General features: G+C 52.2%; 12 protein-coding genes across 12 annotated transcripts; 7 read left to right on the top strand and 5 right to left on the bottom strand.

The window, feature by feature from the left end:
• Positions 1-292: 292 nt before the first annotated feature.
• On the top strand, positions 293-1,149 carry COCMIDRAFT_32425 (uncharacterized protein; the record flags this gene model as incomplete). Its single annotated transcript, XM_007684981.1, has 3 exons — positions 293-349; positions 468-781; positions 837-1,149. 3 exons carry the CDS (start codon positions 293-295, stop codon positions 1,147-1,149), a joined length of 684 nt encoding a protein of 227 aa, XP_007683171.1.
• Positions 1,150-1,425: 276 nt separating this feature from the next.
• On the bottom strand, positions 1,426-2,032 carry COCMIDRAFT_82473 (uncharacterized protein; the record flags this gene model as incomplete). The annotated part of the gene is made up of 2 exons (XM_007685030.1): positions 1,426-1,489; positions 1,542-2,032. 2 exons carry the CDS (start codon positions 2,030-2,032, stop codon positions 1,426-1,428), a joined length of 555 nt encoding a protein of 184 aa, XP_007683220.1.
• Positions 2,033-2,619: 587 nt separating this feature from the next.
• COCMIDRAFT_82416 (uncharacterized protein) lies at positions 2,620-4,562 on the top strand (the record flags this gene model as incomplete). Its single annotated transcript, XM_007685029.1, has 3 exons — positions 2,620-2,829; positions 2,882-3,454; positions 3,504-4,562. The coding sequence occupies 3 exons, from the start codon at positions 2,620-2,622 to the stop codon at positions 4,560-4,562; spliced, it is 1,842 nt and encodes a 613-aa protein (XP_007683219.1).
• Positions 4,563-4,858: 296 nt separating this feature from the next.
• COCMIDRAFT_1053 (uncharacterized protein) lies at positions 4,859-5,762 on the bottom strand (the record flags this gene model as incomplete). Its single annotated transcript, XM_007684936.1, has 2 exons — positions 4,859-5,071; positions 5,121-5,762. The coding sequence occupies 2 exons, from the start codon at positions 5,760-5,762 to the stop codon at positions 4,859-4,861; spliced, it is 855 nt and encodes a 284-aa protein (XP_007683126.1).
• Positions 5,763-7,248: 1,486 nt separating this feature from the next.
• COCMIDRAFT_82362 (uncharacterized protein) lies at positions 7,249-8,685 on the top strand (the record flags this gene model as incomplete). The annotated part of the gene is made up of 3 exons (XM_007685028.1): positions 7,249-7,532; positions 7,632-8,153; positions 8,253-8,685. 3 exons carry the CDS (start codon positions 7,249-7,251, stop codon positions 8,683-8,685), a joined length of 1,239 nt encoding a protein of 412 aa, XP_007683218.1.
• A 458-nt stretch (positions 8,686-9,143) lies between these two features.
• Positions 9,144-10,822, bottom strand: COCMIDRAFT_32421 (uncharacterized protein; the record flags this gene model as incomplete). The annotated part of the gene is made up of 2 exons (XM_007684980.1): positions 9,144-10,428; positions 10,500-10,822. 2 exons carry the CDS (start codon positions 10,820-10,822, stop codon positions 9,144-9,146), a joined length of 1,608 nt encoding a protein of 535 aa, XP_007683170.1.
• Positions 10,823-11,823: 1,001 nt separating this feature from the next.
• Positions 11,824-13,971, bottom strand: COCMIDRAFT_82214 (uncharacterized protein; the record flags this gene model as incomplete). The annotated part of the gene is made up of 3 exons (XM_007685027.1): positions 11,824-12,243; positions 12,292-12,983; positions 13,128-13,971. The coding sequence occupies 3 exons, from the start codon at positions 13,969-13,971 to the stop codon at positions 11,824-11,826; spliced, it is 1,956 nt and encodes a 651-aa protein (XP_007683217.1).
• A 2,016-nt stretch (positions 13,972-15,987) lies between these two features.
• Positions 15,988-17,860, bottom strand: COCMIDRAFT_82468 (uncharacterized protein; the record flags this gene model as incomplete). The annotated part of the gene is made up of 5 exons (XM_007685026.1): positions 15,988-16,674; positions 16,727-17,160; positions 17,215-17,268; positions 17,323-17,688; positions 17,770-17,860. The coding sequence occupies 5 exons, from the start codon at positions 17,858-17,860 to the stop codon at positions 15,988-15,990; spliced, it is 1,632 nt and encodes a 543-aa protein (XP_007683216.1).
• A 1,285-nt stretch (positions 17,861-19,145) lies between these two features.
• On the top strand, positions 19,146-19,304 carry COCMIDRAFT_82320 (uncharacterized protein; the record flags this gene model as incomplete). The annotated part of the gene is made up of 1 exon (XM_007685025.1): positions 19,146-19,304. One exon carries the CDS (start codon positions 19,146-19,148, stop codon positions 19,302-19,304), a length of 159 nt encoding a protein of 52 aa, XP_007683215.1.
• Positions 19,305-19,750: 446 nt separating this feature from the next.
• COCMIDRAFT_82415 (uncharacterized protein) lies at positions 19,751-21,258 on the top strand (the record flags this gene model as incomplete). Its single annotated transcript, XM_007685024.1, has 2 exons — positions 19,751-20,797; positions 20,851-21,258. The coding sequence occupies 2 exons, from the start codon at positions 19,751-19,753 to the stop codon at positions 21,256-21,258; spliced, it is 1,455 nt and encodes a 484-aa protein (XP_007683214.1).
• A 1,769-nt stretch (positions 21,259-23,027) lies between these two features.
• COCMIDRAFT_82351 (uncharacterized protein) lies at positions 23,028-24,929 on the top strand (the record flags this gene model as incomplete). Its single annotated transcript, XM_007685023.1, has 5 exons — positions 23,028-23,270; positions 23,320-23,355; positions 23,416-23,740; positions 23,795-24,600; positions 24,654-24,929. The coding sequence occupies 5 exons, from the start codon at positions 23,028-23,030 to the stop codon at positions 24,927-24,929; spliced, it is 1,686 nt and encodes a 561-aa protein (XP_007683213.1).
• Positions 24,930-26,571: 1,642 nt separating this feature from the next.
• On the top strand, positions 26,572-27,631 carry COCMIDRAFT_82224 (uncharacterized protein; the record flags this gene model as incomplete). Its single annotated transcript, XM_007685022.1, has 3 exons — positions 26,572-26,878; positions 26,934-27,182; positions 27,234-27,631. The coding sequence occupies 3 exons, from the start codon at positions 26,572-26,574 to the stop codon at positions 27,629-27,631; spliced, it is 954 nt and encodes a 317-aa protein (XP_007683212.1).
• Positions 27,632-27,820: the final 189 nt, after the last annotated feature.

The following is a 27,820-nucleotide window of genomic DNA, read 5'->3' as shown; positions in this document are numbered from 1 at the left end:
GCTAGCGCTTGCCGAAACCGTCTTGGATCGGAGCTACGCAGACAAATCACCGACGTGCACTTTCTGTTTCAGAACATCTCCCACAGTCGCAGCTGCCTCACACGCACGGGGAATGAATGCAATTCTGAAGGGGAAGCAGCCATGGCAGGCTCTTGCGCTGGCCTCTGCCGGCCTCGGCCTGGCCCTCTACTGTCTGCTTGCGCAGCAATCACTCACGCCAAACAACCCATCTCACTCCACTGTGCTCCAACAAGACCGCCAAGACAACGAAGCGGTTCACACGGCAGACGACATGGGTCCGGAGGAGAGGGCGTATCATGAGGGCTTCATGCGCGAGGCCATCGCCATGGTAAAACAACCCCTGCACACACTGCACACCCTGTACATGCTCGTCTGCCCCAGCATACCTACCTACATTCATACACCCTATCCAACAGACTTAGATGCTGACTCATCCATCGCGCTAGGCCGAACTTGCACTCAAGAGTGACGAGACTCCTGTTGGCTGTGTCTTTGTCAAGGATGGCCAGGTCATTGGCCGAGGCATGAACGAGACCAATCGTACTCTCAATGGCACCAGGCACGCCGAGTTCGTGGCCATTGCTGGTATCCTGTCCGAGTATCCCATCACTGTTCTCAACGAGACAGATCTCTATGTAACTGTTGAGCCATGCGTCATGTGCGCGTCAATGCTCCGTCAGTATGGCATTCGAGCAGTCTACTTTGGGTGCTGGAATGAGCGCTTTGGTGGGACAGGAGGGGTGCTCAAGATCCATTCTGAGTACGCCAACTCTTGAAGACCCACACCCACGTCACCATCACTAACCCTTCGATAGTCCCAGCGTCGACAAGCCATATCCCGTCACCGGTGGCATCTTTCGAGAGGAGGCAATCATGCTGCTGCGGAAGTTCTACGTCCAAGAAAACGAAAAGGCTCCCGAGCCCAAGCAGAAGAAGACGAGAGAGTTGAAGACCGAGATCCTGCCCATGGATGTCCACCAGCCAAAGTCGACCCCCTCAGCTGCTATCCGCGCGCCCGGCCATCCTGCTTCCACCGGATCCATTCCCACTCTTACTTCCTTGGTCAAGACGGCTGTCCCTGCGCCAGCCGAGTCCCGTCCAGCATCAGCTTCCACGGCTTTTACCTGAGGAACCCCATGACGCATGTATACTTATACCCAACATGATAGATGATTTGAAATCAACCTGATGATATGGAATGTACGATAGCTCACGACTCTTACCTTGAACATGAAGTCTATTCTGACCGACTGTCTACTAATGCTCTCATGTGAGGATCGTGCACGCGATGAAAGACACTGTAACGGGAAGCAGATATCACATGGGATAGCAACGTCAACGGGCATTGTATGTACCCCTTGTTTTGGAAAAGGCATCTATTTAGACGTCCTGTTTGTCGAGTCCTTATTTCTCTCCACCACCTGCGGCCAGCTGAACAAGCAGGAAGAGAGCAATAGCCCACCAGTACCTGCATAGTTGTCAGCATAGTTTCCTCTAATAACAATTGCAGCTCTACCCACTTTTGCAAGAATGTCTTCTCTGGCTCTTCTCCGCCCAGCTTTCCTTCGGCATTCAATACAATGGGCTTGTTCAGTACCGGCTTCGGTCCGGTGCTCTTCCTCTGTATCTCAACTTCTATCTCTTTCCCACTGCCTTTTGTACTTGTACTGAAGCCAACGTGAAACGGCTCGCCCTTGTCGTCAACGTGGATGACAATCTTCTTGTGGTAGTGCTCAGAGAAGCTCGCCGCTGAAGTCACAACGCCATGCAACGAGTTCGATTTTGGATCGGTGAGACCAACACGTAATAAGCGGTCGGCGGAGTACGAGCCCGTTGGCGGTGTATATGAGACTAGGGTGCCGACTGGTTGATCCGCATCGTAGTCGATCTGTGCGAGGGGTACTGGTGAAGCGATCGCGGCCGTATCCTCAGAGGCAGGAACAGGAGCGACATAGAGCGTCACCGAAGATGCAACTGCAAGGGGCAGTAAAAGAAGTCTGGAGAACAGCATACTGACGTGCTCATGTAAACGGCGACTATAGTGTACGCGCATTGGTGTTGGAAGCCGAAGCTTGGCTAGCGTACAGCGGCGAATCGTATCACCGAAGAGCATTCACCAGCATGGGACCCTCGGTTTTACTACAACCCCTCTCCTCACTCCACGTCTCATGAGCCGCGTAGACATTGACTCATGCTATTCCTCCGCTTGTCCCGGAATTGCACCGATAAGTCATTCCCAAGACTCAAACCTGCCTCTGGGTGGCGTTGTGGGCATCCAACAGCGGCCGGTATACCAAAAGAAGTGGATCCGAAAGTGACGATGCCCACCTCCCTACAACCCTTTCATGACCAGATCGGCACTTGACCCGCGACTCTAGATGCCAGTAGCCGGATTAGATGGAATATCTAAGCAACCAAGGGCTGTCAATTGCCCCACCCCCACCATGCTAGAGCTTCCCCCGAGCTATTATGAGCTCATCCCGCATTTACAGCTGTTGGTTGCTCAACATTATCTTGTCGAAGTACAAGTTCTCCTAATCTCCTATTGTTTCTTTCATCCTTTGTCCTTGTATCTTTGCGCACACAACAACAAAAATCATGGCTATTCCATTCAGACAGACGCAGCGCCAGCAGTCGCGACAACTGTCGACTGACCCTCGCAATGAGCTTCACCCTCAAGTCGACCACTACATTGGAATTGATGTGGGTACTGGTAGTGCCAGAGCTTGCATCATGAACGATCAAGGTGATATTGTAGGACTGGCATCGGAGAACATTGGTCTCTGGCAGCCACAAACTGGTTATTATGTAATTTAGGCTGCTGCAGGTACAAACATTAGCCAAGACTAAAGCGGCGCAGGAACAATCCACGACAGACATTTGGCGATGCATCTGCTCTTCAGTCCGTCGAGCAATAGACCAGCACAATATCGACCCGAATACCATTCGTGGAATTGGCTTCGACGCCACATGCTCTCTTGCTGTCTTCAGGGACGACACCGACGAACCTGTCCCAGTCACCGGGCCCAACTTCGATAACAAAGATGGCAACGACCGCAACGTCATTCTTTGGCTCGACCATCGGCCTGTAGAGGAAACGAATAAGATCAATGCCACCAAGCACAACCTGCTTCGATATGTTGGAGGCAAAATGTCAATTGAGATGGAAATTCCAAAAGTGCTTTGGCTCAAGAACAACATGCCAAAAGAGCTGTTCGACCGTTGCAAGTTCTACGATCTAACGGATGCACTTACACATCTTGCTACTGGAAGCGAGAGCAGGAGCTATTGCAGTGTTGTCTGCAAGCAAGGCTTCGTACCAGTCGGCGTTGACGGAAGTGTGAAGGGATGGCAGGAGGATTTTCTCAAGGAGATTGGTCTTGAGGAATTGTGCGAGGATAACTTTAAGCGCATGGGGGGTGTTGATAATGTGGTTTGTCCATCGCTTTGAGGTCTCTAGAGTGCAACTAACCCTCTGGCAGAATGGGCGTTATCTCACTGCCGGTGACCTCGTCGGTACGCTCAGCGAAAAAGCCGCACAAGAAATGGGCCTCCAGCCCGGTATCGCAGTCGGTAGCGGCGTCATCGATGCTTATGCCGGCTGGATTGGCACTGTTGGCGCCAAGGTCAAGCTCGACGAGGACACGCTCGATATGGATCAACCCAAGAACGACGTTTCCCAAGCCTTTACACGTCTTGCCGCCGTTGCAGGAACCTCTACCTGCCATCTCGCCATGTCCCGCGACCCTGTCTTTGTGGACGGGGTATGGGGCCCATACAGAGACGTGCTCTTACCAGGCTACTGGATGGCAGAGGGCGGACAGAGTGCAACCGGTGAACTACTCAAGCACGTAATTGAGACACACCCTGCTTTCAACGAGGCTGTCTCTGTTGCTGAAACTTACAACACGAACATCTACGACTACCTGAACGAACACTTACGCGAAATGGCCGACAATGAGAAAGCACCGCATATCTCCTGGCTCGGCCGCCACTTCTTCTTTTACGGCGACCTCTTTGGAAACCGCTCACCTATAGCTGATCCTAACATGAAAGGATCTGTCATCGGTCTGAGCTCCGACAAGAGCCTTGACAGTCTAGCGCTGTACTACTATGCCACAATGGAGTTCATTGCCCTACAGACACATCAAATTGTTTCAGCGATGAACAAATCAGGACATGTTATTTCATCTATATTCATGTCTGGATCCCAGTGCCAGAACAGCCTACTCATGGAGCTCATGGCCACGGCATGCGACATGCCTGTGCTCATCCCACGATACGTACATGCGGCTGTTGTGCATGGCGCAGCTATGTTGGGCGCAAAGGCCGCCAGTACAGACAAGGATGGCAAGAGCGAGCCACTGTGGGATATCATGGATAGGCTCAGCAAGCCTGGTAAAACAGTAAAGCCGTTGACTGACAAGGCAGTCAAAAAGCTGTTGGATGCCAAGTACAAGGTCTTCTTGGAGCAGTGCGAGGGACAGCAAAGGTATAGGAACGAGGTTGATGCAGCAATCCAAGGATGGAAGAGCACTTAAAGGAACCGTAGTGGAAGCCGTGTCCGTCGGAAGTGTAATTAGAAGTATGCTCTAGATACCATGTCCTATCTCGACAGTTTTCAAAAGGCCATGCTAAACGTCTGTTGTAGCGCGACCCCATGCCCATGTTGCCAAAGGAAAAAGCCATATTCCGGCTTCTCAACCCGCTTCATCCGTGTATCGTAAGGGACTAACATAACCTCTCTTCAAGGACTTTTTTTCGCTCATCGCCATGGTTCGTGAAAGGGTATCGTGTATGATGGATTTAAAGAAGACTTGTCAAAACAATGTATGAATTAGTAGCGACGGCGCGGGCCTCGTGGCGGGTCGCGGTGGCCACCTTCGTTGAAGCCGTATCGTCCATCCTGGAAGCTGCCAGCTCGTGCGCCGGTGTCAATTTCCATGTCATCGGCTGATTGGGTCAGGCGACCAGCTGGGGCTCGGGACAGCGACATATGGGTGCTCGCAGGGACGTCCTTCATGTATACGTAGAGAAGTCTGCCATCAGCCTGTACACTGCGTTAGTCTCGCTCCGCTCGGAACCCTACATAGACTGACCTTTTGGTTGTTGAACGTCGCAATGACATTTTCGGCTCCTTCCCTGGTCGCAAACTGAAGCTCTACCATGACCGTTGGGCTTGCAGACAAGAGCTTGCATCCTAGAGTCTCTCCTCCGATGGGGCTCATAACAGCCTCGATATCCGCGGCGGTTGTCCCGGGTGCAAAGTTGCTCGCAATGACGGTGCATGGTCCTCCGTTTGCAACACCTCGGATGCTGATACCCGCACCATCGTTGTTGTGTGCGCCAGCACCCCGGTTGAGAGACGAGGCGAACTTGTCAAACGTCCTCGTGTTGCGCTCGACTTGCGATGCCGACGCCGTTCGCGCAAGGTGGTTCCTGGTGTTGGCTGCGCCGCGGGGATTGTTCAGCTTGTGCAGGTCGTGCTGCCATTTCCCGTCGATGCTGCCGGCTGGCTTCGCACTCGCCGATCGCTTTTGAACACCAGCACCGCCGTTTATCCGACTGAGAAGAGACGGCTTCTCAGAGTCGACCCGCGGCTTTGCGCCCGCAGCGGAGGCATTGGGTTTCCGGCCACGGCTTCCGCCGCCGAGGAACTGCTGGGCGAGCGTCTCGTTCTTCTTCTTCTCCCGTGACTGCTTGACAAAGTCATCAAACGAGACAGTTGTCGATGCGACCATGATGGGCGATTGCGGTGGGTTGAGCGTTGTGGTGAAGCGGGAGTGGGCTGGGATGTTGGAAGTGAAGCGCGTGGATGTCGACCTAAGAATGGCTGGTGAGCGCGTCAATGGAGACAGCAGCGCTATGGTAAACGCTCGGACCACCTCACTGCCCCGGCGAAACAAAAAACCCGCCGCGAAAAGTTCCCGTACAAAACTTGGAAGCTCGACGGCTTCTTCTCTTCACCACACAACGCAGCGTTTGGTAAGTTCACAACCCCCCCCCCTCTTCTTTTCTTCCGCGTCATCGCTATCATGATGAACATACGTGTCGCCCCTATCATACACTACATGGTGATCGACCACCCAAGCCAAATGGGAAAACTGATATCTTCAACCTTTTTTGAATCGTTGCAAAGAAGCTATCAGCGAATCATTGCTAATTGATTCCAAAGATTCTAGACAAATGCGATTGTTCACCACCTGCTGGCGCAATGCATGCGCCGGCGCAGCCTCATAGTGGCGCACCCATCATAGCTTCGCGAAGCCTTCCACATACCCCGCGCATTCACTGTCCATGGCTCGATTTTTGCAGGCAGCAGCAGTGCGCTCGATACATGGAGGGCTTTGTGGAGCTATGATTGGATAGAAAAGGTTAGAATACATTCCGGCACTCCCAAACACCCGTTCTTCAATGATGAGCAATAAGTGTATTATCAAATACCGACCTACCCATGGGGAACAAATTAGTTCGATTACCTGAATATGTTTCTACACAATCTTCAGTTGCAACATTTGTACATGTGACATGCAGCTGACTCCATTTCAGGTATCTGATAGACTACTGATCATTCACCACTTTCGATGGCCAGTTGATTGTAAAAGGTAAATACTTATTTTGTTTTGCATCTATGGTATGATGAACACCAATTCATGCTAACTCAGAGGGGTTCGCCCCGCTGATTGACAAACCTTTCGAGACTTTTCATCTTTCGACTGATCGCTTCTTTTACTTCAATCCTTGCACGTCACAATTGGGTGGAGTTTGTGCTAATGGAGATGCAGATTACTTTGTTACTCGTCGCGCTGAGCTGCTACTGGCCTTGCGAATAACGTTCCTGCCTATAGAGAGGACACTATATTACGGTGTTGCATCGGTCGATGCAAGAAACGCCAAGGCACGTTCAGTATTGGCGTGTGCCAGGATGGGTGGACGATGCAGGCAGGCGCCATCATGCCTTCAAGTGTAGAAGTTTATAGCTTGACCAAAAGATCATTGTATGCATCATTTTCCAAGTGTGCCATTGCCATATTGAAAAGTCTAGTCCAATCGTATTCCAATATGCTTAAGAACGCGTGTCTTCATTGTGAGGTGGGGAACACGTGAACGCGCGTCTTCGTATTGCAGTTTCGGAAATTATAGCGTGATTACCGTTGTCCTTTTAACATCCCCAAATACGCTATACAAACAGCACATTGCAACCACAGAATTTGAGATCATCACAAAATGGCAGCAAACCCAGAAGAGACCAAGGCGGTAACTACCGAAGGCGCAGGACTCCTCAATGAGGCTACTCCAGAGAAGCAGCCCGAGTCCAGCCCTGCGGTCGAGTCCACCGACAAAAAGGAGGACGCCAAGGCCGTGGACAATGCAACTGCCGGAGTAGCTGATCTCTCCGTCTCTGAGAAAAAGGAAGAGGAGAAGGAGATAGAGAAGGTGAAGGCGGAAGAACCAAAGGAGGAGTCAAAGGAGGAGTCAAAGGAGGAGTCAAAGGAGGAGTCAAAGGAGGAGTCAAAGGAGGAGTCAAAGGAGACAAAAGAAGAGCCAAAGACAGAAGTCAAAGAGGAAGAGCCAAAAGGGGAGGAAAAGGAGGAGAGCAAGGAAGAGAGCAAAGAGGATAGCAAGACGGAGGAACTACGACCGGCTACTACTACTGGCACAATAACGCCTGCCATTGCGACTCCTACTAGCGACGCGCAGCCCGAAGCTAGCACCGTCGAACCCACTACCGGTCCCGTATGGCCCGAGACGGCGCCCGAGCATCCTCTGACCAAGTTCTACGACGCGTTCGAAGCCCTCGTCGCCGAAGCACAGCACAGCGAGGTCTACGGCATCGAGCTCAGCAAGTCCAACGCGTTCCACACCAAGCTCATCCTGCAAAAGTTCCTGCGCGCCAACCAGAATGACCTGACCAAGGCGAAGGCACAGCTCCTCGAGACGCTCAAGTGGCGCAAATCGTTTGACCCCGTCAAGGCTGCCACCGAGACATTCGACAAGGCCCGGTTCGAGGGTCTGGGCTACGTCCTTGAGGTTGAGGGCGTGCCCGAGAGCCCGAATAAGAAGGATATTACCACGTTTAATGTCTATGGCGCTGTCAAGGATAACAAGGCTACGTTTGGGGATTTGGATGGGTAAGTTTTTTTTTCTCTCCCTTCCCCAACACATGCGCGAGAGAAGAGTTAGAGAAGAAGAAAAAAGGTGTAAGAAGGAAAGCTAACAAGTGAACACAGCTTCCTTCGCTGGCGCGTCGGCCTCATGGAAAAATCCGTCCAAGCCCTCTCCCTTTCCACCGCCGCAGCCCCAATCCCCAACTACGGCGAGGGACCGGACCCTTACCAAGGCTTCCAAGTCCACGACTACCTCCAAGTCTCCTTCATCCGCCGCGACCCCCTCGTCAAGGCAGCCACCAACAAAACGATTGAGATTCTCGGGCAACACTACCCGGAGACGCTGTCGCGCAAGTTCTTTGTCAATGTCCCCGCGATTATGGGGTGGGTGTTTACCGCAGTGAAGCTCGTTGTGGCCAAGGAGACGAGCAGGAAGTTTGTCGTCCTGAGTGATGGGAAGCAACTTGCTACGCAGTTGGGCAAGGGCGTGCCGAAGAGTTATGGGGGTGAGAAGCCCGAGTTGGCCGAGTGTGCGGAGACGATGGCTTTGGCTTGAGTAAGGCATGGTCATGATGAGTGGTCCTGGAATGACAATGGATGTAATGGCAGGTGATGTGGCGTAAGGTGGAAAGACTTGGTTTCGAGAGCGTGCAGCAGAGCAGACGCAGTAGCTGAGGTTTTTTTTCTTTTCTCTCTTTTCTTTTCTTTCCTTCTTCTTTCTAGCAAGGGACTAAACACCAGTCCTTGATATACCCAAATTTACTCCCTTTCTTCTATAGCGTTCTGTATTTCGAGAATGCAAATCAATAAATAAATATATATATATATATATATATATATATATTATACCATACTTTCTTCTGTAGATACTTGGGTGAGAGAGAGTGAGAGAGAGAGAGTACTAGAATTACACCCATTCTTCGTTATCGTCATGATAGAAGGTTGAATACAAAGAGGTATAGAAATCAAGGTGAAGAAGAAGAAACAAAAAGATGAGGAATACTAGACATTTCATTACTCCTCACTCTCTTTCCCCTTGTCATCTCTACCACCAACCAAGGCCCTATCCACCCAGCCCTCCCCCCTCAAAACACCCAACCCCTTCCTCGCAACCCCACTATTAACAGAGCGAGGCGAAACCTCATACAGCGTATTCACCAGCGCCAAGCTGGCTACAAAAAGTAGCACATCGCCATTCTTCACACCAGTCCACCATCCATGCTTAACACCCACTTTCCACAGCGAATCCAACGACATACGCGCCGTGTATAGGAAATTTGTTCTGCCATTCCTTCGCCCAAGGAATCCCCACATACCGCCCAGCACACCGCTGAGGAACCATCGCTGAGTCGCAAGGAAAGAGCGAGGCAAGAAGTTTGTAAAGAGACAGATGGAGCCCCAACTCGTTCCTATTGCGCCGGAGAGGAAGATGGACATGCGGAGGATGGATTTGGCGAGGGTGTTTAGTGAGGCGAGTGGCGAGGATAAAAAGGCCTTGTATTTGCGGATGCTGAGCGTGGCGAAGAAGATGGTGAAGAGACGGGCGATTTTCGGGAAAGCTTGGATCCAGTATTGGATGTAGGTGCGGAGACAGGAAGGGTCTTGTGGGTGGAGGAGGGCGCAGGAGAGGGATTTGATGGCGGGGTGTGCGGACGAGGTGATTGGGGAGATGGAGCCTAGTCGTTTGGGGAGGGTTTCGGTGTCTGGGAAGAGAATGGGCGAGATGAAGGGTGGCCAGCGCTGGCGCGAGATTTCGGCTAGGTTATCGACGATGTCGAAGGTACCTGGCCATGGTGCAGACTTTGGGTAGTCTGCAGGTCGCTCTTGGATGTACTCGGGAGAGTTTCGGAGAATGTGGTCGCCGAAGCCAGAGGGGAAGCAGTCGCGGTCGAAAACGAATGCGTGGAGGAGTTGGCCGCATGCTACGGGCATGAGCATCCATGAGCCGAACCAGCTCGGTCTGTTCTTCATGTAACCCAGCTCTTCAAGGTAGTTGTAGCCAAATTCCAGCGCTCGTGTCATGACGTAGATCGCCATGGTGATGCGTAGTTGGTCTCCAGGGTACACGGCGAGGAAGAAACCTGCCAGACTGGATCCGATGGCTGGTGCGAGTGTGGACGTTAATGTGCGAGATATGCGCGGGTTCCGCCGCCGAAAAGAGCGCGCTTCATTGCTGAGAAGACTCTCGCGGATGCGCAAAAAGACGCGTCGTAGGAGGCGATGGAAGAGGAGTATCAGAGCGAGAGAGCTGCTAAGACGGACATTGGGTGATTTCCAGATGGGTACACGGGGTTGGTTCCTGCTAACATGTCAGTATAAATATCTTTCCACCATCTGTTCTTTGCACTGAGCAAAACGGACTGGTCATACCTCTGGACAGTTCTTCGCGACAAGAACCTCGCCTTAATCACCTCCCACGCCTTGAGCCCAGTCAAGGTCACCAAGCCCAGGCGCAACGCGGCGCGAAAGGCAGCAACATTATAATCGTCCGGACCTTTGACAATGGCATCGTATCGCTTGGGGGTAATGCTGCGTTTCTTCACAACTGGGGCACGTGAAAGGAGGTACTGGTGCAGCAACTGATACTCCTTTGCCGAGATGGTGTATCGCAGCGCATTACGCAGGATGGGGTCGATGGGCTGTGGCTTGCCCGGTGGAGAGGGCTGCGAAGCGCTAGCCGACGACGACGACATGCTGGGCGTCTGGTGAGGTGTGAGACGTGATCATGACGTGAGGGAGGGGGAGACGCTTTGTTGTTGTCGTCGGCGCAATCTGGGGTCTGGGGGAGGCTAGCAACCTGAGGCCCATAGGGCTTGCCTTGACACGGCACAAGCACGATGGACCTCGGTTCATGCAGTCCACCCATGATAATGAATCATTTCACATGCGAACTCCCCGCATATGTACCCGCTCCAACATGGCAATCTGCAGGGTCATTGCCAAGGAGATGTGCCATGTGAATAACCAGATCATGCTAGCTTGCTGAAGACGTCTTTCCATGTAGAATAATTTCTAGACAGCCTTGCAAGTCCTACTGAAACCACTCTCCTTCTTACTTTGTACAACATGTCTACCAGCACATCGGAGCGACCGAAGATTTATATACCTTACCAGGATGCACAAACGATCTACGTAGTAGAATGTTCATACTGCGATGCGATACCTCGGCATGCCCACTAAAGTTGAGCGGAAGGCGTGCTTCGCGCTGTGATCCGTACAACTATTACGCGTTCATACTTCACCTCGATGATAGCAGCGGGCTTGCCGGCTATGCGATTAGTAGAAGAAGCGCCAAATTCATAGGAATGAGTTTGTATGAAAGCTAGGAGACTAAGACATGCTTTTTGAAAAAGAGAATGAGTGGCTTGGACAATCATTTCCATTTTACAGCGACCCCCTCAAATTTAATGTCAGGCCAAGCCAGCAAACAAAGCACAAGAATAACAACATAATATCAAGCACAAACATTCACAAAACAAGACACAGTGATATGTTCATAGAATATTCATATTTCTTCTGGTATCCGGTTCCCTCCAAAGAACGCCCTAGTATTACAAAAATAGCCCCCAGCATCCGACCCATGTGTCATCCCTGGCCATGATATATATTCCACATGAAAAGCCAACTATACATAAGAGAAAGGTTTTGGGGTTGTGAAAACAACCAACCACACATTACAAAATTGGCTTTGTTTTTACAAAGCGAAAAAGGCGAGGAGCGCACCAAAAAGCGCGCTGTGGGGTACCACGCTGAACGGCGATGCAGCACCAGTGAACTCAGCGGGCGCTGAGGGACGGACGCCGCCAGTGCCAGAGGCAATAGGAACAGTGGCAGTTCCCAGGGTAGTGGCAGTGGGGTAAGGAGCAGGGACAACGCCGCCCGCAGGAGTGGTAGTAGCGGGAGTCTGTGGGGGTGCAGTGCCAGGGACGAGAGCGACAGGCTGCTTGGGAGGTGCGCCAGGGGTGCTGGGCTCGGTGGTGAAGTGGACCTGGGGCACAGTGAGGGTGGTTGTGCCGTAGGTGATGGTGGTGCAAGGAGTTTGCTCAGCAGGGGGAACGGTGCTGGCAATGGGAGTGAGGGCAGGAGTTCCAGCGGGGACTGAAGGAGCGGGATACTCTGCAGGAGCTGAAGGAGCGGGGACTTCGGCAGGGGCTGAAGGAACAGGGTACTGTGCGGGGGCTGAAGGAACGGGAGTACCCTCTCCACCAGTAGGAGGAACAGCGACGGAGCTGCTCTCAGCGGCAGCAGGAACAGAGCTGCCAGGGACGGGAGCGGAGGCGCCACCAGTGGGAACAGCAGGAGGAGATGGGCTAGGGTTCAAGGGAATGTACGAAGGGCAGTCACCGACAATGCTGGGGTTCTGGGGGATGTGCTCAGCGCAGATACCAATGAAGTACTGAAGAGCTTTGCGGGTATCGTCGTCGCTTCCGCAGCGAGCAGTAAGACAGTCGATGACGTTCTTGGTAAACTCGGGCTTGACACAGTAGCACTTGGCGTCGGTGTTGTCCTTGCAACCAGGAGCAGAAATTTGCAGCCACGAGTTCATGCACTTGGGGACTGAGTCGGTAATGTCCACAGGTGGGTAGCTGGGGCTTGATGGCTTGGGAGCCTCAGAGCTGGTGGCAGGGAGAGGGGTGGCAGTGCTGCTAGGGACGGCAGAAGTGACGATAGCAGATGACTCTTCGCAAGACTGGCCGTAACCGCATTCAGGAGTGGCAGAGCTCTCGACCGGTGGAGTAGCAGTGGTGCTCTCAACAACCGAAGAAGGTACCTCAGTGGGAGGAGTGTATGCAGGCGCAGAGGTGTTGGTGTAAGGAGCAGGCGAAGAAGCAGGAACCTTGGAAGTGGGAACATCTGGGGTAGGAGTCTCTACGGGAGTCTCTGAGGGAGTCTCTGAGGGAGTCTCTACAGGGGTCTCAGTGGGAGTCTCTACAAGAGTTTCCGAGGTGGGAACTTCAGGAGTAGGAGTCTCGGTGGGGGTGTCGCATCCCTCACCACCGTATTGTCCGCAGTCAGCAGAGGGAGTGGGAGCCTCGCTGGGTGAGGTGGAAGCCTCAGGAGTCTCAGCTGGGACTGAAGGAGTGGGAGTGCCCTTTCCACCAGTGGGCCGCTGAACCGATGTAGTACCGCATCCCTCACCACCGTACTGTTCACACTCATTGGCAGGAGTAGTGCTGGGGACTGGGGTGGGAGTTTCCTCGGCAGGAGGAGTGGGATACTCGGCTGGACTGGTGGTAGCAGGAACCTCAGGTGGGGTGGGTGTAGTGTAGGGAGTCTCAGGGCTGCAGTCAAAGCCAATGTTGTGGAAGCCAATCTCGCACGAGTCCTGGTTGCCCTTATGGTGAGAACCAAGGTAGATGTCGACGGATTTGGCACCACCGCACTGGGTGTTCTTAAGGGTGGATCCACCAGCTGAGCAGCTGCCGCGCTGCTTGCAAATAGATCCGTCCTGCATGGTGTAGTGGAGCTCGAGTTCAGCATCGAATTCAGAAGAAATGTCCATGTGGCTAATGGAGAAACCACGCTTGTTGCAGCCGAATGAAGCAGGCTGCTTCTTGCCGACCTTGTTCTTGATGCACTTGTTGCCAAACGTCCTCTTGGTCAACGAGTCAAGCTTGCCAAAAGAGTTGGCGCACTTCCAGCCTCCAGAAAAGTCAAAGTCTCCGTAGTTACCGACCGAGTCACCGTCTTTGAGGTCAGACCAGTCAAAGCCACCCTGTTGCTTCTCGCTACATTGGTTGTTGCTGTAGTTGGGTGTGCCATAGTTGTCGAAGAAGTTCCAAGTGGCAGCGACCTGTTGAGAGGCCAGCCCAGTGACCAGAAGAGCGTAGGCAGTCTTCATTGTGAAATGTGGGATAGAGAATAATAGTAGTAATACGTAGTCGTGTAGTCTACAAACAATGTAGATATCAAGGCAAGACGTAAAGAGTGTCAATGGTAAGGTAAAAGTTCCAAGAGACCGAAACGAATGATGGTCTGGTAGAAAAGAGAATGTAGCCTAAAGAGGGCAGTGTATTCCACCTGGGGAAAAGCGAATGTAACAGCAGTGCTGTGATTAAAAAGACGAAGCTGATGGGGGGGGGTGGTGGTGGTGTAAAAAGCGGCATGAACATGTAAAATATATTCTTCCCACCCAGCACAGGGACGAAACAAGCAAGCTTGAAACATTGTCAATGTATTGGTCGACAATCGTTTAGCATGGGGCCTCGAATGCTCAGCCTCCTAATCGGCTTGTCGCGCGCTCTGCAGGCCCACATGGCTCTACAGCCGTCGGTTACCAGGCGGCCTGGGAGTGGCGGTGGGATCCAGGCCGCACTGCTTCAGCCCTGGCATGGGTTGATTCTGAAACGCCCTAGATAGTTTCCTCTAAATAGTCTACCATGCAGGTTGTGTGAGCAAGCAGCCAGCGAACCATCCACTACGCGCTCAATTAGACCCCGGGCGGCTGGCTTTTTCTTGGCTCGCCGTCTGTCGCCTGCTATCCATGGGCTGATCAACGCCACAACACTGTTACTTTTTGTCCTCAGCGGTAATCGACAACGACGTCGTGTTGTAGGCGGGTGCAAGGCCTGGAAAGAGGCGGTCTCATGGTCGTGTTCTATTTCTGCTTCTGCCAGTGACAGAAGCCGCCCGTCAGCTTACCATGACAGTCTCCCGTTCCTTGCATCTGCCCATGTCCACACTGGTTTCCGAATACTGGACGCTGCATAACCTTGATTGCCTATTCGAGTATCTTGCGCCGATCTATGGGGACGGATTGGTTGGAGGTGAAGCGCTGTCGCCCAAAAGCAGGCGTGCAAGCGTGTTTCATGGCCTTCACCCATCGCGCCCATGCAGCGACCAACGAGGGCCGGTAACAACAAGCTTTGCCTGACGCAGGCTCTGCGTCTCTCGGCGCTGTGCGTCTCGAGAGCTTGGGGGGTCCAAGATTACAAGGGGCGTCAAGGATGAGGAAACTCGATGCAATGGGGTTGCAAAGAGGGCCACAATGGCAAAGTCAAACTTGTCAAGCCGGTCGCGCCCGCTCGTCCGTGTGCGCCACCACCATGACCACCCATCGGGCCAGACGGCACATCGTTCAGGGACGCCCGGCTGCGATCAACACTGACGGCGGCCCTCTCCACAGACACAGACACAGACACAGACACATGTCTTCCAAAAATGGCGTCGGCATGTTTGCTCTTGCCCTGGCCCTGTTGCATACGAATGCAAGGATCCGTCTCCTCGCCTTGCTGTCCTCCTACACCTCGACACACGGCATTGTGTTCAATGTCGCGGCTACCCCCGCAAGGGTCTACCATACACAATGCATGGCAGTCGCCGTGTCAGCCCCCCCAGACTGCTCATCCATCTCTTGCTCGTCACGAGAAACGACGGCCCAAGGCATATCTTATGTCATAGTGGGGAAACTTGCTTGCCACCCTTCCTGAGGCCACTCGGTGTTTACCTAATGACCCTAACGTTTCAAGACCAAGCCGGCTACGGATGCAGTGTTCACCGTAGGGTTGTGCATGAACCTACCCTCCATGGCCGATCAACAACCCATTGGGGGAAAAACACCTCATCAGCAACTCATCCAGGAGTAAACATGCCGTGTTGCTATTAATGCTATAGGACAGTACAACTATCTACAAACCACGACCATGTCTATATCCTTAGGTATACAAAACGCCAACCCATCCACGTTGAATATCAGCACTCATCATTCTAGTTGCGTCTTTTGCTGAACGCTGCCGAATTGCATCATTGTTCGCAGAGCTTAGCGATGAAAAGGAAAAAGAAGCTCAAAAAGAAGGAAAAAAAGGTTTTGTCCTGAAATTTCGTCAATATGTACATAGTGCGCAATAGACCCTTGCTCTTATGGTTGTTCATCTTCCACCACAATGCGTACGACTTCGCTTCGTCGGCGCTCCTTGACAAGGCAGCATCTGGCTGCGGTTCGCACTTGAGCGTGGCATTCGTGGGCTGCGCGGTTCAGGAAAGGCACTTGGAGCGCTCCACAAATAGCAACCAGAGCAGAGCCCCACCAGGCCAACGGGGTGAATCGCAGCTCAATTGATAGACCATAAAGTAGACCAGCGATGGGGCTAGCCACCGTGCGACAGGCAGCACCCGTCGAAGCAGCCAGTCCGTTAATCTTTCCGAGATGGGATTTGTCAGGGGTAGCTTCCTTGATCATAATGAGCAGCAGTGGGAACGCCAGAATCGATGTCAGATTTCGCACCGTGAGGCAAGCAAATATACCGGGGTAAAGCAAGTGCTCAGGCAGAAGCTGCAAGAAGGGCACGATAAAGTACGCAATGGGGTGCGCCAATGTGACAATGAGCAATAGCCTCCACACACCAAAGCAATCGGCCAGCACTGGGAAAACGAGGGCCTGGATCACAAGCTGGATTATGCCATTCAAAGAAAGAATGATTCCAACCTTTTGAATCGGGATGCCAAGGCCACCACCCAGTGCGGATGAAGCAAAGTCCAATGCATTCATATCGTCCTTGGCGCGCTTGTCCTGAAGAAAGATGGGCAGCAAGTGGTCGTATGTCATCTGTAAAGCGGTTAGCGTTAATCTATATGCCACAGTAGTCCTCTGTGCTTACCGAGTGGTACGTGAAAATTCCCAGTGCTATGACAAACATAATCACCGGCCGTGTAAAGACTTTCTCACTCGCAGGCGATTCGACCCAGTCTCCGTTGGACCGCACGCGCCAAACCTCGTCGCGTTCGACTTCGACCGAGTTGAATGTTCCATATGAATCCGCAGTCAGGTTTGCCGCAGAATCAGCGGTTGCACCTTGAGCGGGCAGAAGTGGGGTCTCTGCAACAGTTGCATCGTACTGTTCAAAGAATCCATGTGGCTGCTTGTCTGGGTGCGTCTCATCTAGCAAGAAATATGCCATGATGATAGAAAGCAAGAGCAGGGAGGCGCACATGATGTTTGGCAATAGGTAGGGAAATTTGGCAAACAGACCCGTGGGGCTGAAGACCGAGGGAAAGTTGGTCGCAGGCTCAGAAAAGTAGCCACCAATCGAAGCTATACGTGTCAGCAATTGGGGGATTCAAAACCAGGTAAGCATATTCAACTTACGGCCTATAATGGTGCCAATGCTCCATACAAACGGCATGACGGCGTAAGCTTTGGCTATTAACCAGTCAATATCTAGCTTCTCTGCAATACAGAAACGGCAGTACTTACGCTCATGCTCAGGTCTCTTGACCAGCTCTCCGACCATGGTCTGAATGACGCCAATGTTGCCGTTGAGCGCACCGCCGATGATTCTACCGGCGAGTGCAACCCAAAAGTTTGGGGCTAAGCCAACAAGGAGCAGAGACGACATGGTGCCTATGCATCCAAGTATGACGACGGGTTTCCGACCTATACGGTCGGATACGCCGCCCCAGTACATGCCGCTGCAGGCCTCGGCAAGCGAAAAGGCGGAGATGAGCAGGCCGGCAAAGAAGGGAGCATTTGTTTCTGTGCCAACATGAAAGTTGGAGACAAGCTTCCAGGCATATGGAAGGATCGAGGTGAGGGCAATTGGCTCGGCGACCCGAACGAGGGCTGTGTAGCCATGTCAGTATAGGCGGGCACGTGGGGTGCAAATGGTGAGAAGCAGTTCAGGGGAGGGGGGGGAATGCTTACCTAGAAGGCCAAGTTGGGCGGCGGGAAAATCGTCGTCGTTGGGGGCGGCATTCTGGAGGCTGTTTCTTCGGTTCTTTGTGAGAAATGGCATTCTGCAACCTGGTATGAATCTTACGGCTTTGCCAACACGCAGCAGTCTTGCTGTGGCTCGGGGTGGCGTGTGGGGTGCTGGGTAAGTATAGGCTTTTCTGCGCTTGGCCTGTATGAGAACGCAATCAAAAAAAAGAAACAAGAATGGGAGGGGTATGGGGAGGAGATAAGAGGCGAGGGCGGTGTAAAAGACGACGAGTTTGGAGAGAAGGACGGTGGTGTGAGGAAAGTTCTGGGTGGTGGTTGTGCTGGGCAGCCACTAAAAAACGGATAGGATCGGCAGATAACCTCCGACACTATCTGGCGGGACTTCCACTTGGCTCTACTCGCAGCGCTGCAATGGCTAGCCCGGCTCTACTTGCCCAAGACCTGCGGCTTGACAGAAGGCTTGCAGTGCTTTTGCGCAAGAACCACGGCTGGCAATGGATTGAGATAGCAACGGCCATGCCACTTGGGTATGGCGGCGTCGGGGAACCTTGCTCCCATCCCTCGTAGACCCCACCTTGGGGCGCTAGCGGCGCCGGAACGGGCTACTAGGGTGACAAGTTTGGAAGAGCCTCTGCGTCGCTGTGACATCAACTGGGAACGGCGTCATAACCGCCTCTGTTTTGCTTTTCTCTCCTACACAGTTTGGTGGGTGTTCCCAACAAACAATGCAAATGCGCTCAGCTTCGGCTTGTGTGTCATGGCACTGGCATCGCACGCGCCTCAACGGCTCACCGCCATCACTTGATGTGTGCGCATGATAACACGGCAGCACACTAGAAAGGTCTGGCTGGTCTCGCTCGCCGTTGCCCTGCATGCCGCCCCCTACCCGGCCAATCACACGCGCCCTGTACCTTTATATTTCTGTAAATGCGCAACAACGCAATGCACTCGGCTGGATTCCCATGTCCTCGTCTGCACTCTACAGTAGATAGGCGGCACTATCCTCGCTGACCGAGACGCTCATTGCATTTGCGAGCATAGAATCTGCTCACCTTGATCCATCATTGGCCAGCGCATCCAACCGATGGGCCAGACTAGACTCATACTACAAACCGTACACCCTCTGTGCAGCACAGGACCACCACCCACGCACTGTGCTGCATGTGCATGCATCCAAGTCCGTCCTGCGCCCTCTCCAACGGCAGTATTTATTTTGCAGTCGGCCCTTGTCGCGTGCTCCCGTTTGCGTGCTGAATGTTGTGCCGCAAACCGCCTAGCACCATTGCGTTAGATCCCGTCCCGCCCCACCCCACCACATGATCCCTTCTTGAGCCTCACGCCCATCAACTCATCACAACATGTCTTCTGCAGCACATATCGCCAAAAACTCAGCCATGCAGCCAGCCGAATCGCCCCAGTTATTCGCCTCAGCTCTGACGTCCGAACTGCGGATGCCTTCATCACCCTGCCAAGTGGCAAAGACGGGTCCGGCAAATTTCTCGAAGAATTTTACGTGATAATGTGGATCTGAAGCCAACACGGTCACATCTCAACGTCAAGCTATTACTCACCACGCCCCACTGAGCCCATACAACCTCGAGATCCCTCGCGTCTCGCACCACCCAAGGATCATGTTCGCATTCATCTAGTCCGCTTGCAGCCCTATCGTGCCATCTCCCCCACAAACTGCACTCCGCTTTGTTAAGCATGATAGCATATCGGCCTAGGGTCCGTTGAAGTGGCCACAGGGCAAACTTAGAAAAGCGGTGCTTACCGGGAGACGATCGTTCAAGGGTCTGTTCGGCCACTAGCAGACATTACGTCCTAGGATCAGGTTCGACATGGCCGATACAGGAGGTGCTTTGATTCAAAAGACCACACTTCGCCGGCCCTCGGTACCGAAATGTTTTCCTACCATTGACTCTCGATACTCCATACCACTTTGCTGTGACTCATCCCAACCATGGGTCTGAAAGCCTTCCTCAAGAAAGAACAAAAGACGTCTTCCAACGGCGATGTCGCCTCCGACTACCCCCCTTCGGACAAGGACATGGAGGCATATGGACACAACACCGACATCACAACAGGCTGGACAGGTGACGGCCATGCAGGCGCAGCCGAATACCCCAATGCTTCTGGCGAAAACTATCGCACTCTGGGTCGATGGCGAGCATGCGTCATCCTCATCACCATTGAAGTCGGAATTGGCATTCTAAGTCTCCCGCAAGCCCTTCAAACGCTCGGACTCATACCCGGCATCATCGCCATCTTGGGATTTGGCGGTCTCACAACCTATTGCGGCTACATTCTGCTTCAGTTCCACAGGATGTTTCCCATGACCACCAATCTCGTCGACTGCGCTCTCTATGTCGGCGGGAAACCGTTTGAGTACTTTCTCGGTGTTGCCTTCATCTTCAACCTGGTACTCATTTGCGCCTCGGCCAACATCACTCTATCGGTCGCTCTCAATACTCTCTCCAACCACGCCCTCTGCACTGTGGCTTTCATGGCTTTCCCGCATATTCTTTGTTGGCTTCTCTGCATCCCAAGGAAGCTCACATTTGCCGCTGCCGCCAGCTGGGTATGCACAATCTCCATTGTAGCTGCGGTCATGATTGTCATGATCGCCCTGGGTGTCTCCGGACCACAAGCTCCCCCTGACTTCAAAGTCTCGATAATTCTGGTCGGAAAGCCTACTTTTGTTCAGACAGTCAACGCACTCTTGAACATTGCATTTGCATTTGCGGGAAACCAGAGCTTCATCAGCGTCATGGCTGAGATGAGAGATGCTTCCAGGGACTTTCCCCCGGCGCTTTACATGCAAAAGGGATTCGAAGTGGTCATCTACATAGTGGTTGCATGTGTCATCTACGGCTTGGCTGGCGATGCTACTACATCACCTGCTCTTGGCTCTGCACCTAGGCTTACAGCTAAGATCGCCTATGGCATTCTGATTCCCTCAGTTCTGGGTACAGGTCTTGTCATTGGAATTACGGCCATCAAATACATGGTACGATTGACCCCCCTTTTCCCGGATGAATCACGAAGCTAATACGTGCGCAGTATATCACCATTATGCGCATCGCAAAGCCCGAACAGGTCAACGTACACAACACCTTCACATGGACCCTCTGGATCGGCATTGGTACGATTTTCTGGGCTGTGTCCTTTGTCATTTCCAACGCGGTGCCAATCTTCTCATCCATCCTCAACATTTCGTCGGCCATTTTTGTGTCATGGTTCACCTTTGGTCTCACTAGCATTTTCTGGTTACACATGAACTGGAAGGTACAATGGAGTACCCCATGGAAGAAGTTCTTGGCCATTGTAAACTACGCCATCATGCTCATGACGGTTTTCCTCATGATTGGTGGCTTATACACCTCTCTCAAGGCTCTTATCGAGATCTACAACGATCCCAACAGTAACCTGAGCGGACCGTTTACATGCTCGGACAACAGCATATTTTAGTCGCCACGACATATAGTACTGCTCAATTTTACGTTTTCTTTCTTCACGTCCTAAAAGGCTTGGCAGTGAATGGCCATGATTTGGACACAGTCATGACGTCAGAGCATCGGCCGCGCTCATGAACACCGCAATCTCAATTTACCGTCATTATTGGCTCTATAGAATCCATCGCGTATGTATACCATGCCACGTTATCAATGTCCGTACCAGGTGTGCGGGTGGCTGCTCCGGACGAGGAGTCGGAGTTCTGCGTATTGGGCAAGTGCCGACTCGAGAGGTGCAGTTGCCGACCGGTAGATGTCCGCAGCTGTGTATACTTACACACACCTAGATGCAACTCCTAACAACCGGCATGTGATTGTAAATGCATGTGAATCCTCAATGTCAGAATTCAAAGCATGCACTGCATGTCCGTCGACCTGCTGAGAAGGAGGAATATTGGGCTGGCTCTTCCCGCTTCTCCTCAGCGCTCGGCATGTGTCTGGAACAACGACGTCTTCGGCATGGAATTCTCTCTTGACGACTAGCGGAATAGATGGTGCATCTTTCCTTTGTGTTGAGAAGCCGCCGGGATGTCTCTATTTTCTATTCATCTGCAGAGAGCATGAGTCGGGAAGACGATTACCGAAGTACCCACCTCGCTCGGTGGACTTGGCCACGATGTGATGGGTAATGTGGGGCCGGTCGCTTTTGTTAAGGTACTTGGGCGTGCCACTATAACCTATATCCGCTTGTATTGCGTCTGGCCATGCTGAGGGACAAAGAAAGGAGTATGCTTGCATGTTGGTGCTCCATTGGGCTGGTGTTGTTAATCTATCCATGATGCCTTCAACTTGCATGTCTACCGAGGATGTCCGTGATTTTGCACTAGTAAAGTGTCGAGATCTAACGTGCATCTGCCAGGTAGCATCCATCGCCGTTAGCCTTACCATTAATCAAAACAAGGCGCGATGGTTGGAGCGTGTACGGCCGAAAAGGTTGGAAGAGCCAGGTTCCTGAGCAAGCGTCTTGGCAGCAGAGAAGGACGCTGAGTCGCTGAATGCAAGTGACGAGACCAACCCTATTCATTCATGTACCGGCAGTTAACTGCGCAATTTTCGGCCGAACCACCAAACATGGCAGCGGAGCTCTCAATCGATTCCCGGATGCTTCTGCGATGTGCTTGTAGTAGTCTACTACATGGTCGCAAGCATGAGGTAAGCAGCCCTGTTCAAATAAGGTTGAGGGCCCCTTGTGCCGGTAAGCCGTACTGCACGTCAACTGTGTAGCCTACGATCAATTCACTGACTTGGTGCCTTTTGTGCTCTGACTGCAAAGTACCAAATGACAAACATTCACATCCAGACACGTCGGTCTCATGATTGAAAAAGCTTGTAATGCCCCATACCCCACAACCCCGTATTTTGCCACGCTAAACGACAGTACTCCCAATTCATGGGTAAACATCGGTACCAGATGCTCCGGGCCCAATGGCAGCCTCGGACTATATGCATACCCCTCCACCTTCCGAATGGTCTCTACAAACACCACGATGTCATGTTCCCCGCAGAATGTGGCCGCGTCTCGCACTTGTGCGCAAACGGTGTAACAACCGTTGTACCCCGGATTCAAGAACGGAGCGGCAGATGTTTAGTCGCAAGCCATAGTCCGCGGGACATGTCTTCGACGCGAGATGCCTCTCGGACAGGCTTAAGCCTCGCGGTATAAAGCATGGCGAGCCTCAGCTATCCGCTTGCTCTTTCTTTCACTCAGCAAACCAACTGCCAATCATGTTGCGCAACGCTGCCCTCGCCACCGCGCTGTTCGTCGGCCTCGGGGCTTCCAGTGTCGCACCGACTGCCCAGACCAAGAATGGCTCATACGTTGGAAGGTACTCTGCCGAGTATGACCAGGACTTCTTCCTGGGCGTCCCTTATGCGCAGCCACCTGTTGGAGACTTGCGCTTCAGGAACCCAGTTGGTTTAAACACCACCTGGGAAGAGGCCAAGCCAGCTACCGAGTATTCCCCAGAAGTATGTTCCTTCTTCCGACGCATATTATCTTAGCTAACCGGGGTTACAGTGCTATGGCTATGGCTCTGATCAGTGGAACTACCAGGTATGCAAATACTGTTTGCGGACCGTAGCGCCGGATTGCACTAACCTTTTACTACTCTAGGTCTCGGAAGATTGTCTTTACATCAACATCATTCGCCCGGCAGGATACACTGAGGAAGACAAACTCCCTGTAGCATTCTGGATCCACGGCGGTGGGTTCTACCAAGGAGGCGGTGTTGACCAGCGCTACAACCTCTCCTTCACGGTACAGAACTCGGTAAATATTGGCAAGCCTATTATTGGCGTTTCTATCAACTACCGTCTCGGCCCATGGGGTTTCCTGAGTGGCAGCAAAGAGGTTGCGGATACCGGTCATCTCAACCTTGGTCTCCGCGACCAGCGCCTGGCTCTGCACTGGGTTCAGGAGAATATCGAGGCGTTTGGAGGTATGTTAAAATATGGCATCTCTGAACACAGACTGGCGAGCTGACAACCGGTAGGTGATCCTGAACAAGTCACCATCTATGGAGAGAGCGCAGGAGGTGCGTCTGTCGGTATCCACTTGGTCGCATACGGCGGACGCGATGATCATCTCTTCCGTGCTGCCATCATGCAGAGCGGTAGCCCTATCAACTATGGAAGTCTTCTGGACCCAGTTGTGAGCTCGGCAGCCAAGTACAATGAACTCACCCGCCGTACGAATTGCAACAATGCTACCAGTCCGCTCGAGTGTCTGCGCCGTCTGCCTACCGAGCAACTCAACGCAGCCATCAACATATCAAGCCCAATCCTCAACGTCACAGACTTTAGGCCTTCCTTGGACTACGACCTCATTCAGAAGCCTACTTCTCTCCAACTCGATGCTGGTGAATTCGTACATGTTCCCATCATCATTGGAACCACTTCTGATGAGGGCGCTTCCTTCAGTCCTTTCCCTGTAAACAGTACCGAGGATCTGCGCACTTTCATCAGGGCTACCGGTGTACCCGCCAACCTGACCGAGGAGCTTCTCATTGCCTATCCCGACGATCTTTCAGTTAATGTGATTCAAAGCCTGGGAAATACTAGGCCAGGTCCACCATTTGGGGCACAGTTCCGCCGCTCCGCATCCTACTTTGGCGACCAGGCATTCGTTGCAAACCGTCGTAGGACTTGCGAGGTTTGGGCCGCAGCAGACATCCCGGCATACTCGTACCGCTTCAACGCCATTCCTGCCGGTATCCCCGCGCCGGTTGGTGTACCGCATTTCCAGGAAGTATCCTTTGTATTTCTCAATCTCGACGGTGTCGGCTACAAGCCTGCTGCTGTAAGTACCCATGTGATCTCTAACTATTAAGTCCTCAAAACTGACCACGCTAGACGCCACCATTTGAGAATAAGACTGAGCCTTACCGAGAACTAGCCCGCTTCATGAACAGCAACTGGATCAGCTTCGTCCACGACCTCGACCCCAACGCGTGGAGGGACTCATTCGAAAGGAACGGCACCGAGGCTGAGTGGCCTGTGTATGACAACGCCAGCCCCTTGGACTACGTCTTTGACGCAAACGTCTCGAGCTTCGCCGAGCCCGACACGTTCAGGAAGGAAGGCATGGCGCTGATCAATGCCAATGCCTACAATGTGTGGCATAGATAGACGTTTCCCCAAAGGAAACACACTGCTTGTAAATAAGCATTAGCTTGCAGAAAATGCAATACAAATAATGATATCACCATCTCGATTTTGCATCCTTTATCCCCTACTACTCTAATCTCCCGCCTCTTTTATCCATTCAAAACACCGGAGAAGAAGGACCAAGAAGCAGATTATTCCGACAACCAATAAACCCACAACGTGATTTTAAGGCCTCCCCTCGCCTCGCCTCGCCAACGCTTTGCCGCCTGACTCGGAAACAAACAAAAAAATAGCTGAGCAATTATGCTGATGCCTTGTCAGCCAACAAACCCACCAAAGAAAAAGTCTTGGCCCTGTACTCTGGCCCCCCCTACCCCCCTTCACCTACCCACCAGCGCCAGGCCAAACAAGCCACCCTTTCTTGGCACTTCAACTCAGCCCCCAGAAACCAGGGCCAAAAAAACGGTTGGGTTGAAAGACGTATAGTAAGCTTACGCCTTGCGCATTGTTTTCCTTTTTCTTCTTCTCTCTTTTCTTTCTTTCTTTCCTGCGTTCGTTGGAGGGGGGGAGGTGTGCGAAGTCGCTTGACTCGCTTTGTAGTTGTAGTAGTAATAGTGATGCGCTTTGGTTTGCTTTGCTGCCTAGGATACTTAAGTAACAGGTTGATATTAAGTATGCGAGTAAGGTTTCGTTGGTGAATGGAGGGTTGGGGTCGCTTTTTTTTTGGCTTTGCGCATTCGTTTCCTCTTTTTCTTTGGAGAGGGGGGGGGGGGAATTGGACGTTGCTGTATCTCCGGTTCTCTTCTACCTCTACCTCTGCTTCTGAATTGGGAGATGTTTGCGCTGGTGGAAGGGAGAGGTGGGTGAGTGTTGTTTGGTTCCGGTGAGGGATCAGATGAAAGCTGAGATGTGGGTTTTCTTTAATTTGAGGTTTCTGTTGGTTACGTACGGGTTTTGGCATGAGGGTGGATTAGTACTAACACAGCGAGTCGGAAAGTGACTTTTTTGGCACTGTGGCTGTATCGAATTGTGAAACATGTGTATATATGCATGAGTATCTATCTTCTGATTCGCCATTTTTAGGGGTGAGACTAAGTCCTTTGGTATTTTTTTTTCCAGAGCTGATGAGCATAAACTACCTAAATCCACTTTTTGGTAGACCCGAGTACAAATTTACGCGAGTACACGCAACGCCTGCGAGTCTAACCTCAGGCGGGGACCAATGCGACCAATCATCTCTTGACGTACGAGCTGAGGCTTATCGCAAGGGTAACGGTCCTCTGTGGCTTTTATTTACTGCCATGTGCCTGTTGTGGTAAGCGTTGCGATGGGGCTCGTCTTAGCTTACGGTTCCTTCGACGGTTACATAGGCGAGAGGGCTATGAGGAGGACCCGGCGCAAGGAGCGCTGGCTGCTTGTGCATGAGTACGTGGTCGTTGAAGGCGGAGTAAGCCACAGAGATCAATGACTTGGGCGGTGCGGGTTGGGAAAGTGATACATATAGCATGAGGGTTTCGCTCGGATTCCGAGATGAGATCAGACAGTTACACTACAACTTAAAGGTTTGAGCTTAGTAGCTTATTCTTGATCTCTCTTATTACCTTTAGTCCCTTTGTTGTTTCTTCCTTGTTTTTGATACCCTTTCGCTCTTCGTTCCGTCACCATGAACACACTCGTCTATCGTGCGGATGTTCCCCCTGAAGGATGCACTGAAGTAGGACCCATTGGCTGCGAAGTCGAAAACACAATCTACGGCTACTATCCGAACCTCGGGGCCAACGCCTTCTTCGCTGCCTACTTCGGCCTCGCACTTATCCTCCAACTATACTTTGGTATCCGGTATAAGACATGGACGTACATGATTGCTCTGGGCTGCGGTTGTCTTGCAGAGTGCATTGGATACATTGGAAGAATACTTCTTCACGACAACCCCTGGAATGATGTTGGATTCAATATCCAGATTGTGTTGCGTAAGTGGTTGGCTTTGTAGTGGCACACAACACAAGCTGACAACGTACAATATAGTCATCTTCGCACCAGCATTCCTAGCAGCAGGCATTTACCTGACGCTCAAGCACGTTGTCATTCAATTCGGTCAGGAATGGTCAAGGCTGAGGCCAAGTTGGTACACCTACATCTTCATCGCAGCCGACCTTCTATCACTGGTCCTTCAAAGTGCCGGCGGTGCTCTTGCGGCGACCGCAGAAGATGGAGATGACATTTTGGACATCGGAACGAACATTATGATTGCCGGTATCATCTGGCAGGTTGTTGGTGAGCTACTCTCTGTTCTTCCATGCTAAAGCAACACTGACACACAACGAGCGCTCGCCCTCTTCGGTCTTCTCGTCCTCGAATACAGCATCCGTACCTATCGCCGTCGCGATCGCCTCTCCCCATCTGCCCTCGCACTCTGGGAGAATCGACGCTTCAAGTTATTCTGCGGTGCTGTCATAGTCGCCTATGTTACCATCTTAGTCCGATGCGTGTATCGTATTCCCGAGCTCCTAGGCGGTTGGGGCGGCGAACTCATGCAGGAGGAGCTGGAGTTCATCATCTTGGAGGGTGTGATGATTGCGATCACAGTGCTGGCACAGACGGTGTTCCATCCTGGATTGTGCTTCCCTCCCCTTGGGAGTACCTTTGGAAAAAAGAAGCACGCCGACATGAATACGCTGGAGACTGGGACTGCGATGTCGGAACAAGAACGCACCCATCGTTAAGACTTGTTCTGAGTACATGATGGATCAGTCAAAGAGTGGATGGAATGGTATGGACATGTTTAGATTTAGCGTTTTGGGTGGAGGCGTTGCTCGCCTGCTTCTTGGTGTTACCTCTTGTTATCTGCGAATTTTGTGCAAGTATATACACAGATCTTCTATTTAGCGGCGTTTGCGTTGATATGTCAACTT

Source organism: Bipolaris oryzae (genome assembly GCF_000523455.1).
Source record: "Bipolaris oryzae ATCC 44560 unplaced genomic scaffold scaffold_6, whole genome shotgun sequence".
NCBI classification, from domain to species: domain Eukaryota; kingdom Fungi; phylum Ascomycota; class Dothideomycetes; order Pleosporales; family Pleosporaceae; genus Bipolaris; species Bipolaris oryzae.
Note: the sequence above shows the minus strand (reverse complement) of the source record. Positions and strands in the feature narration are given on the sequence as shown.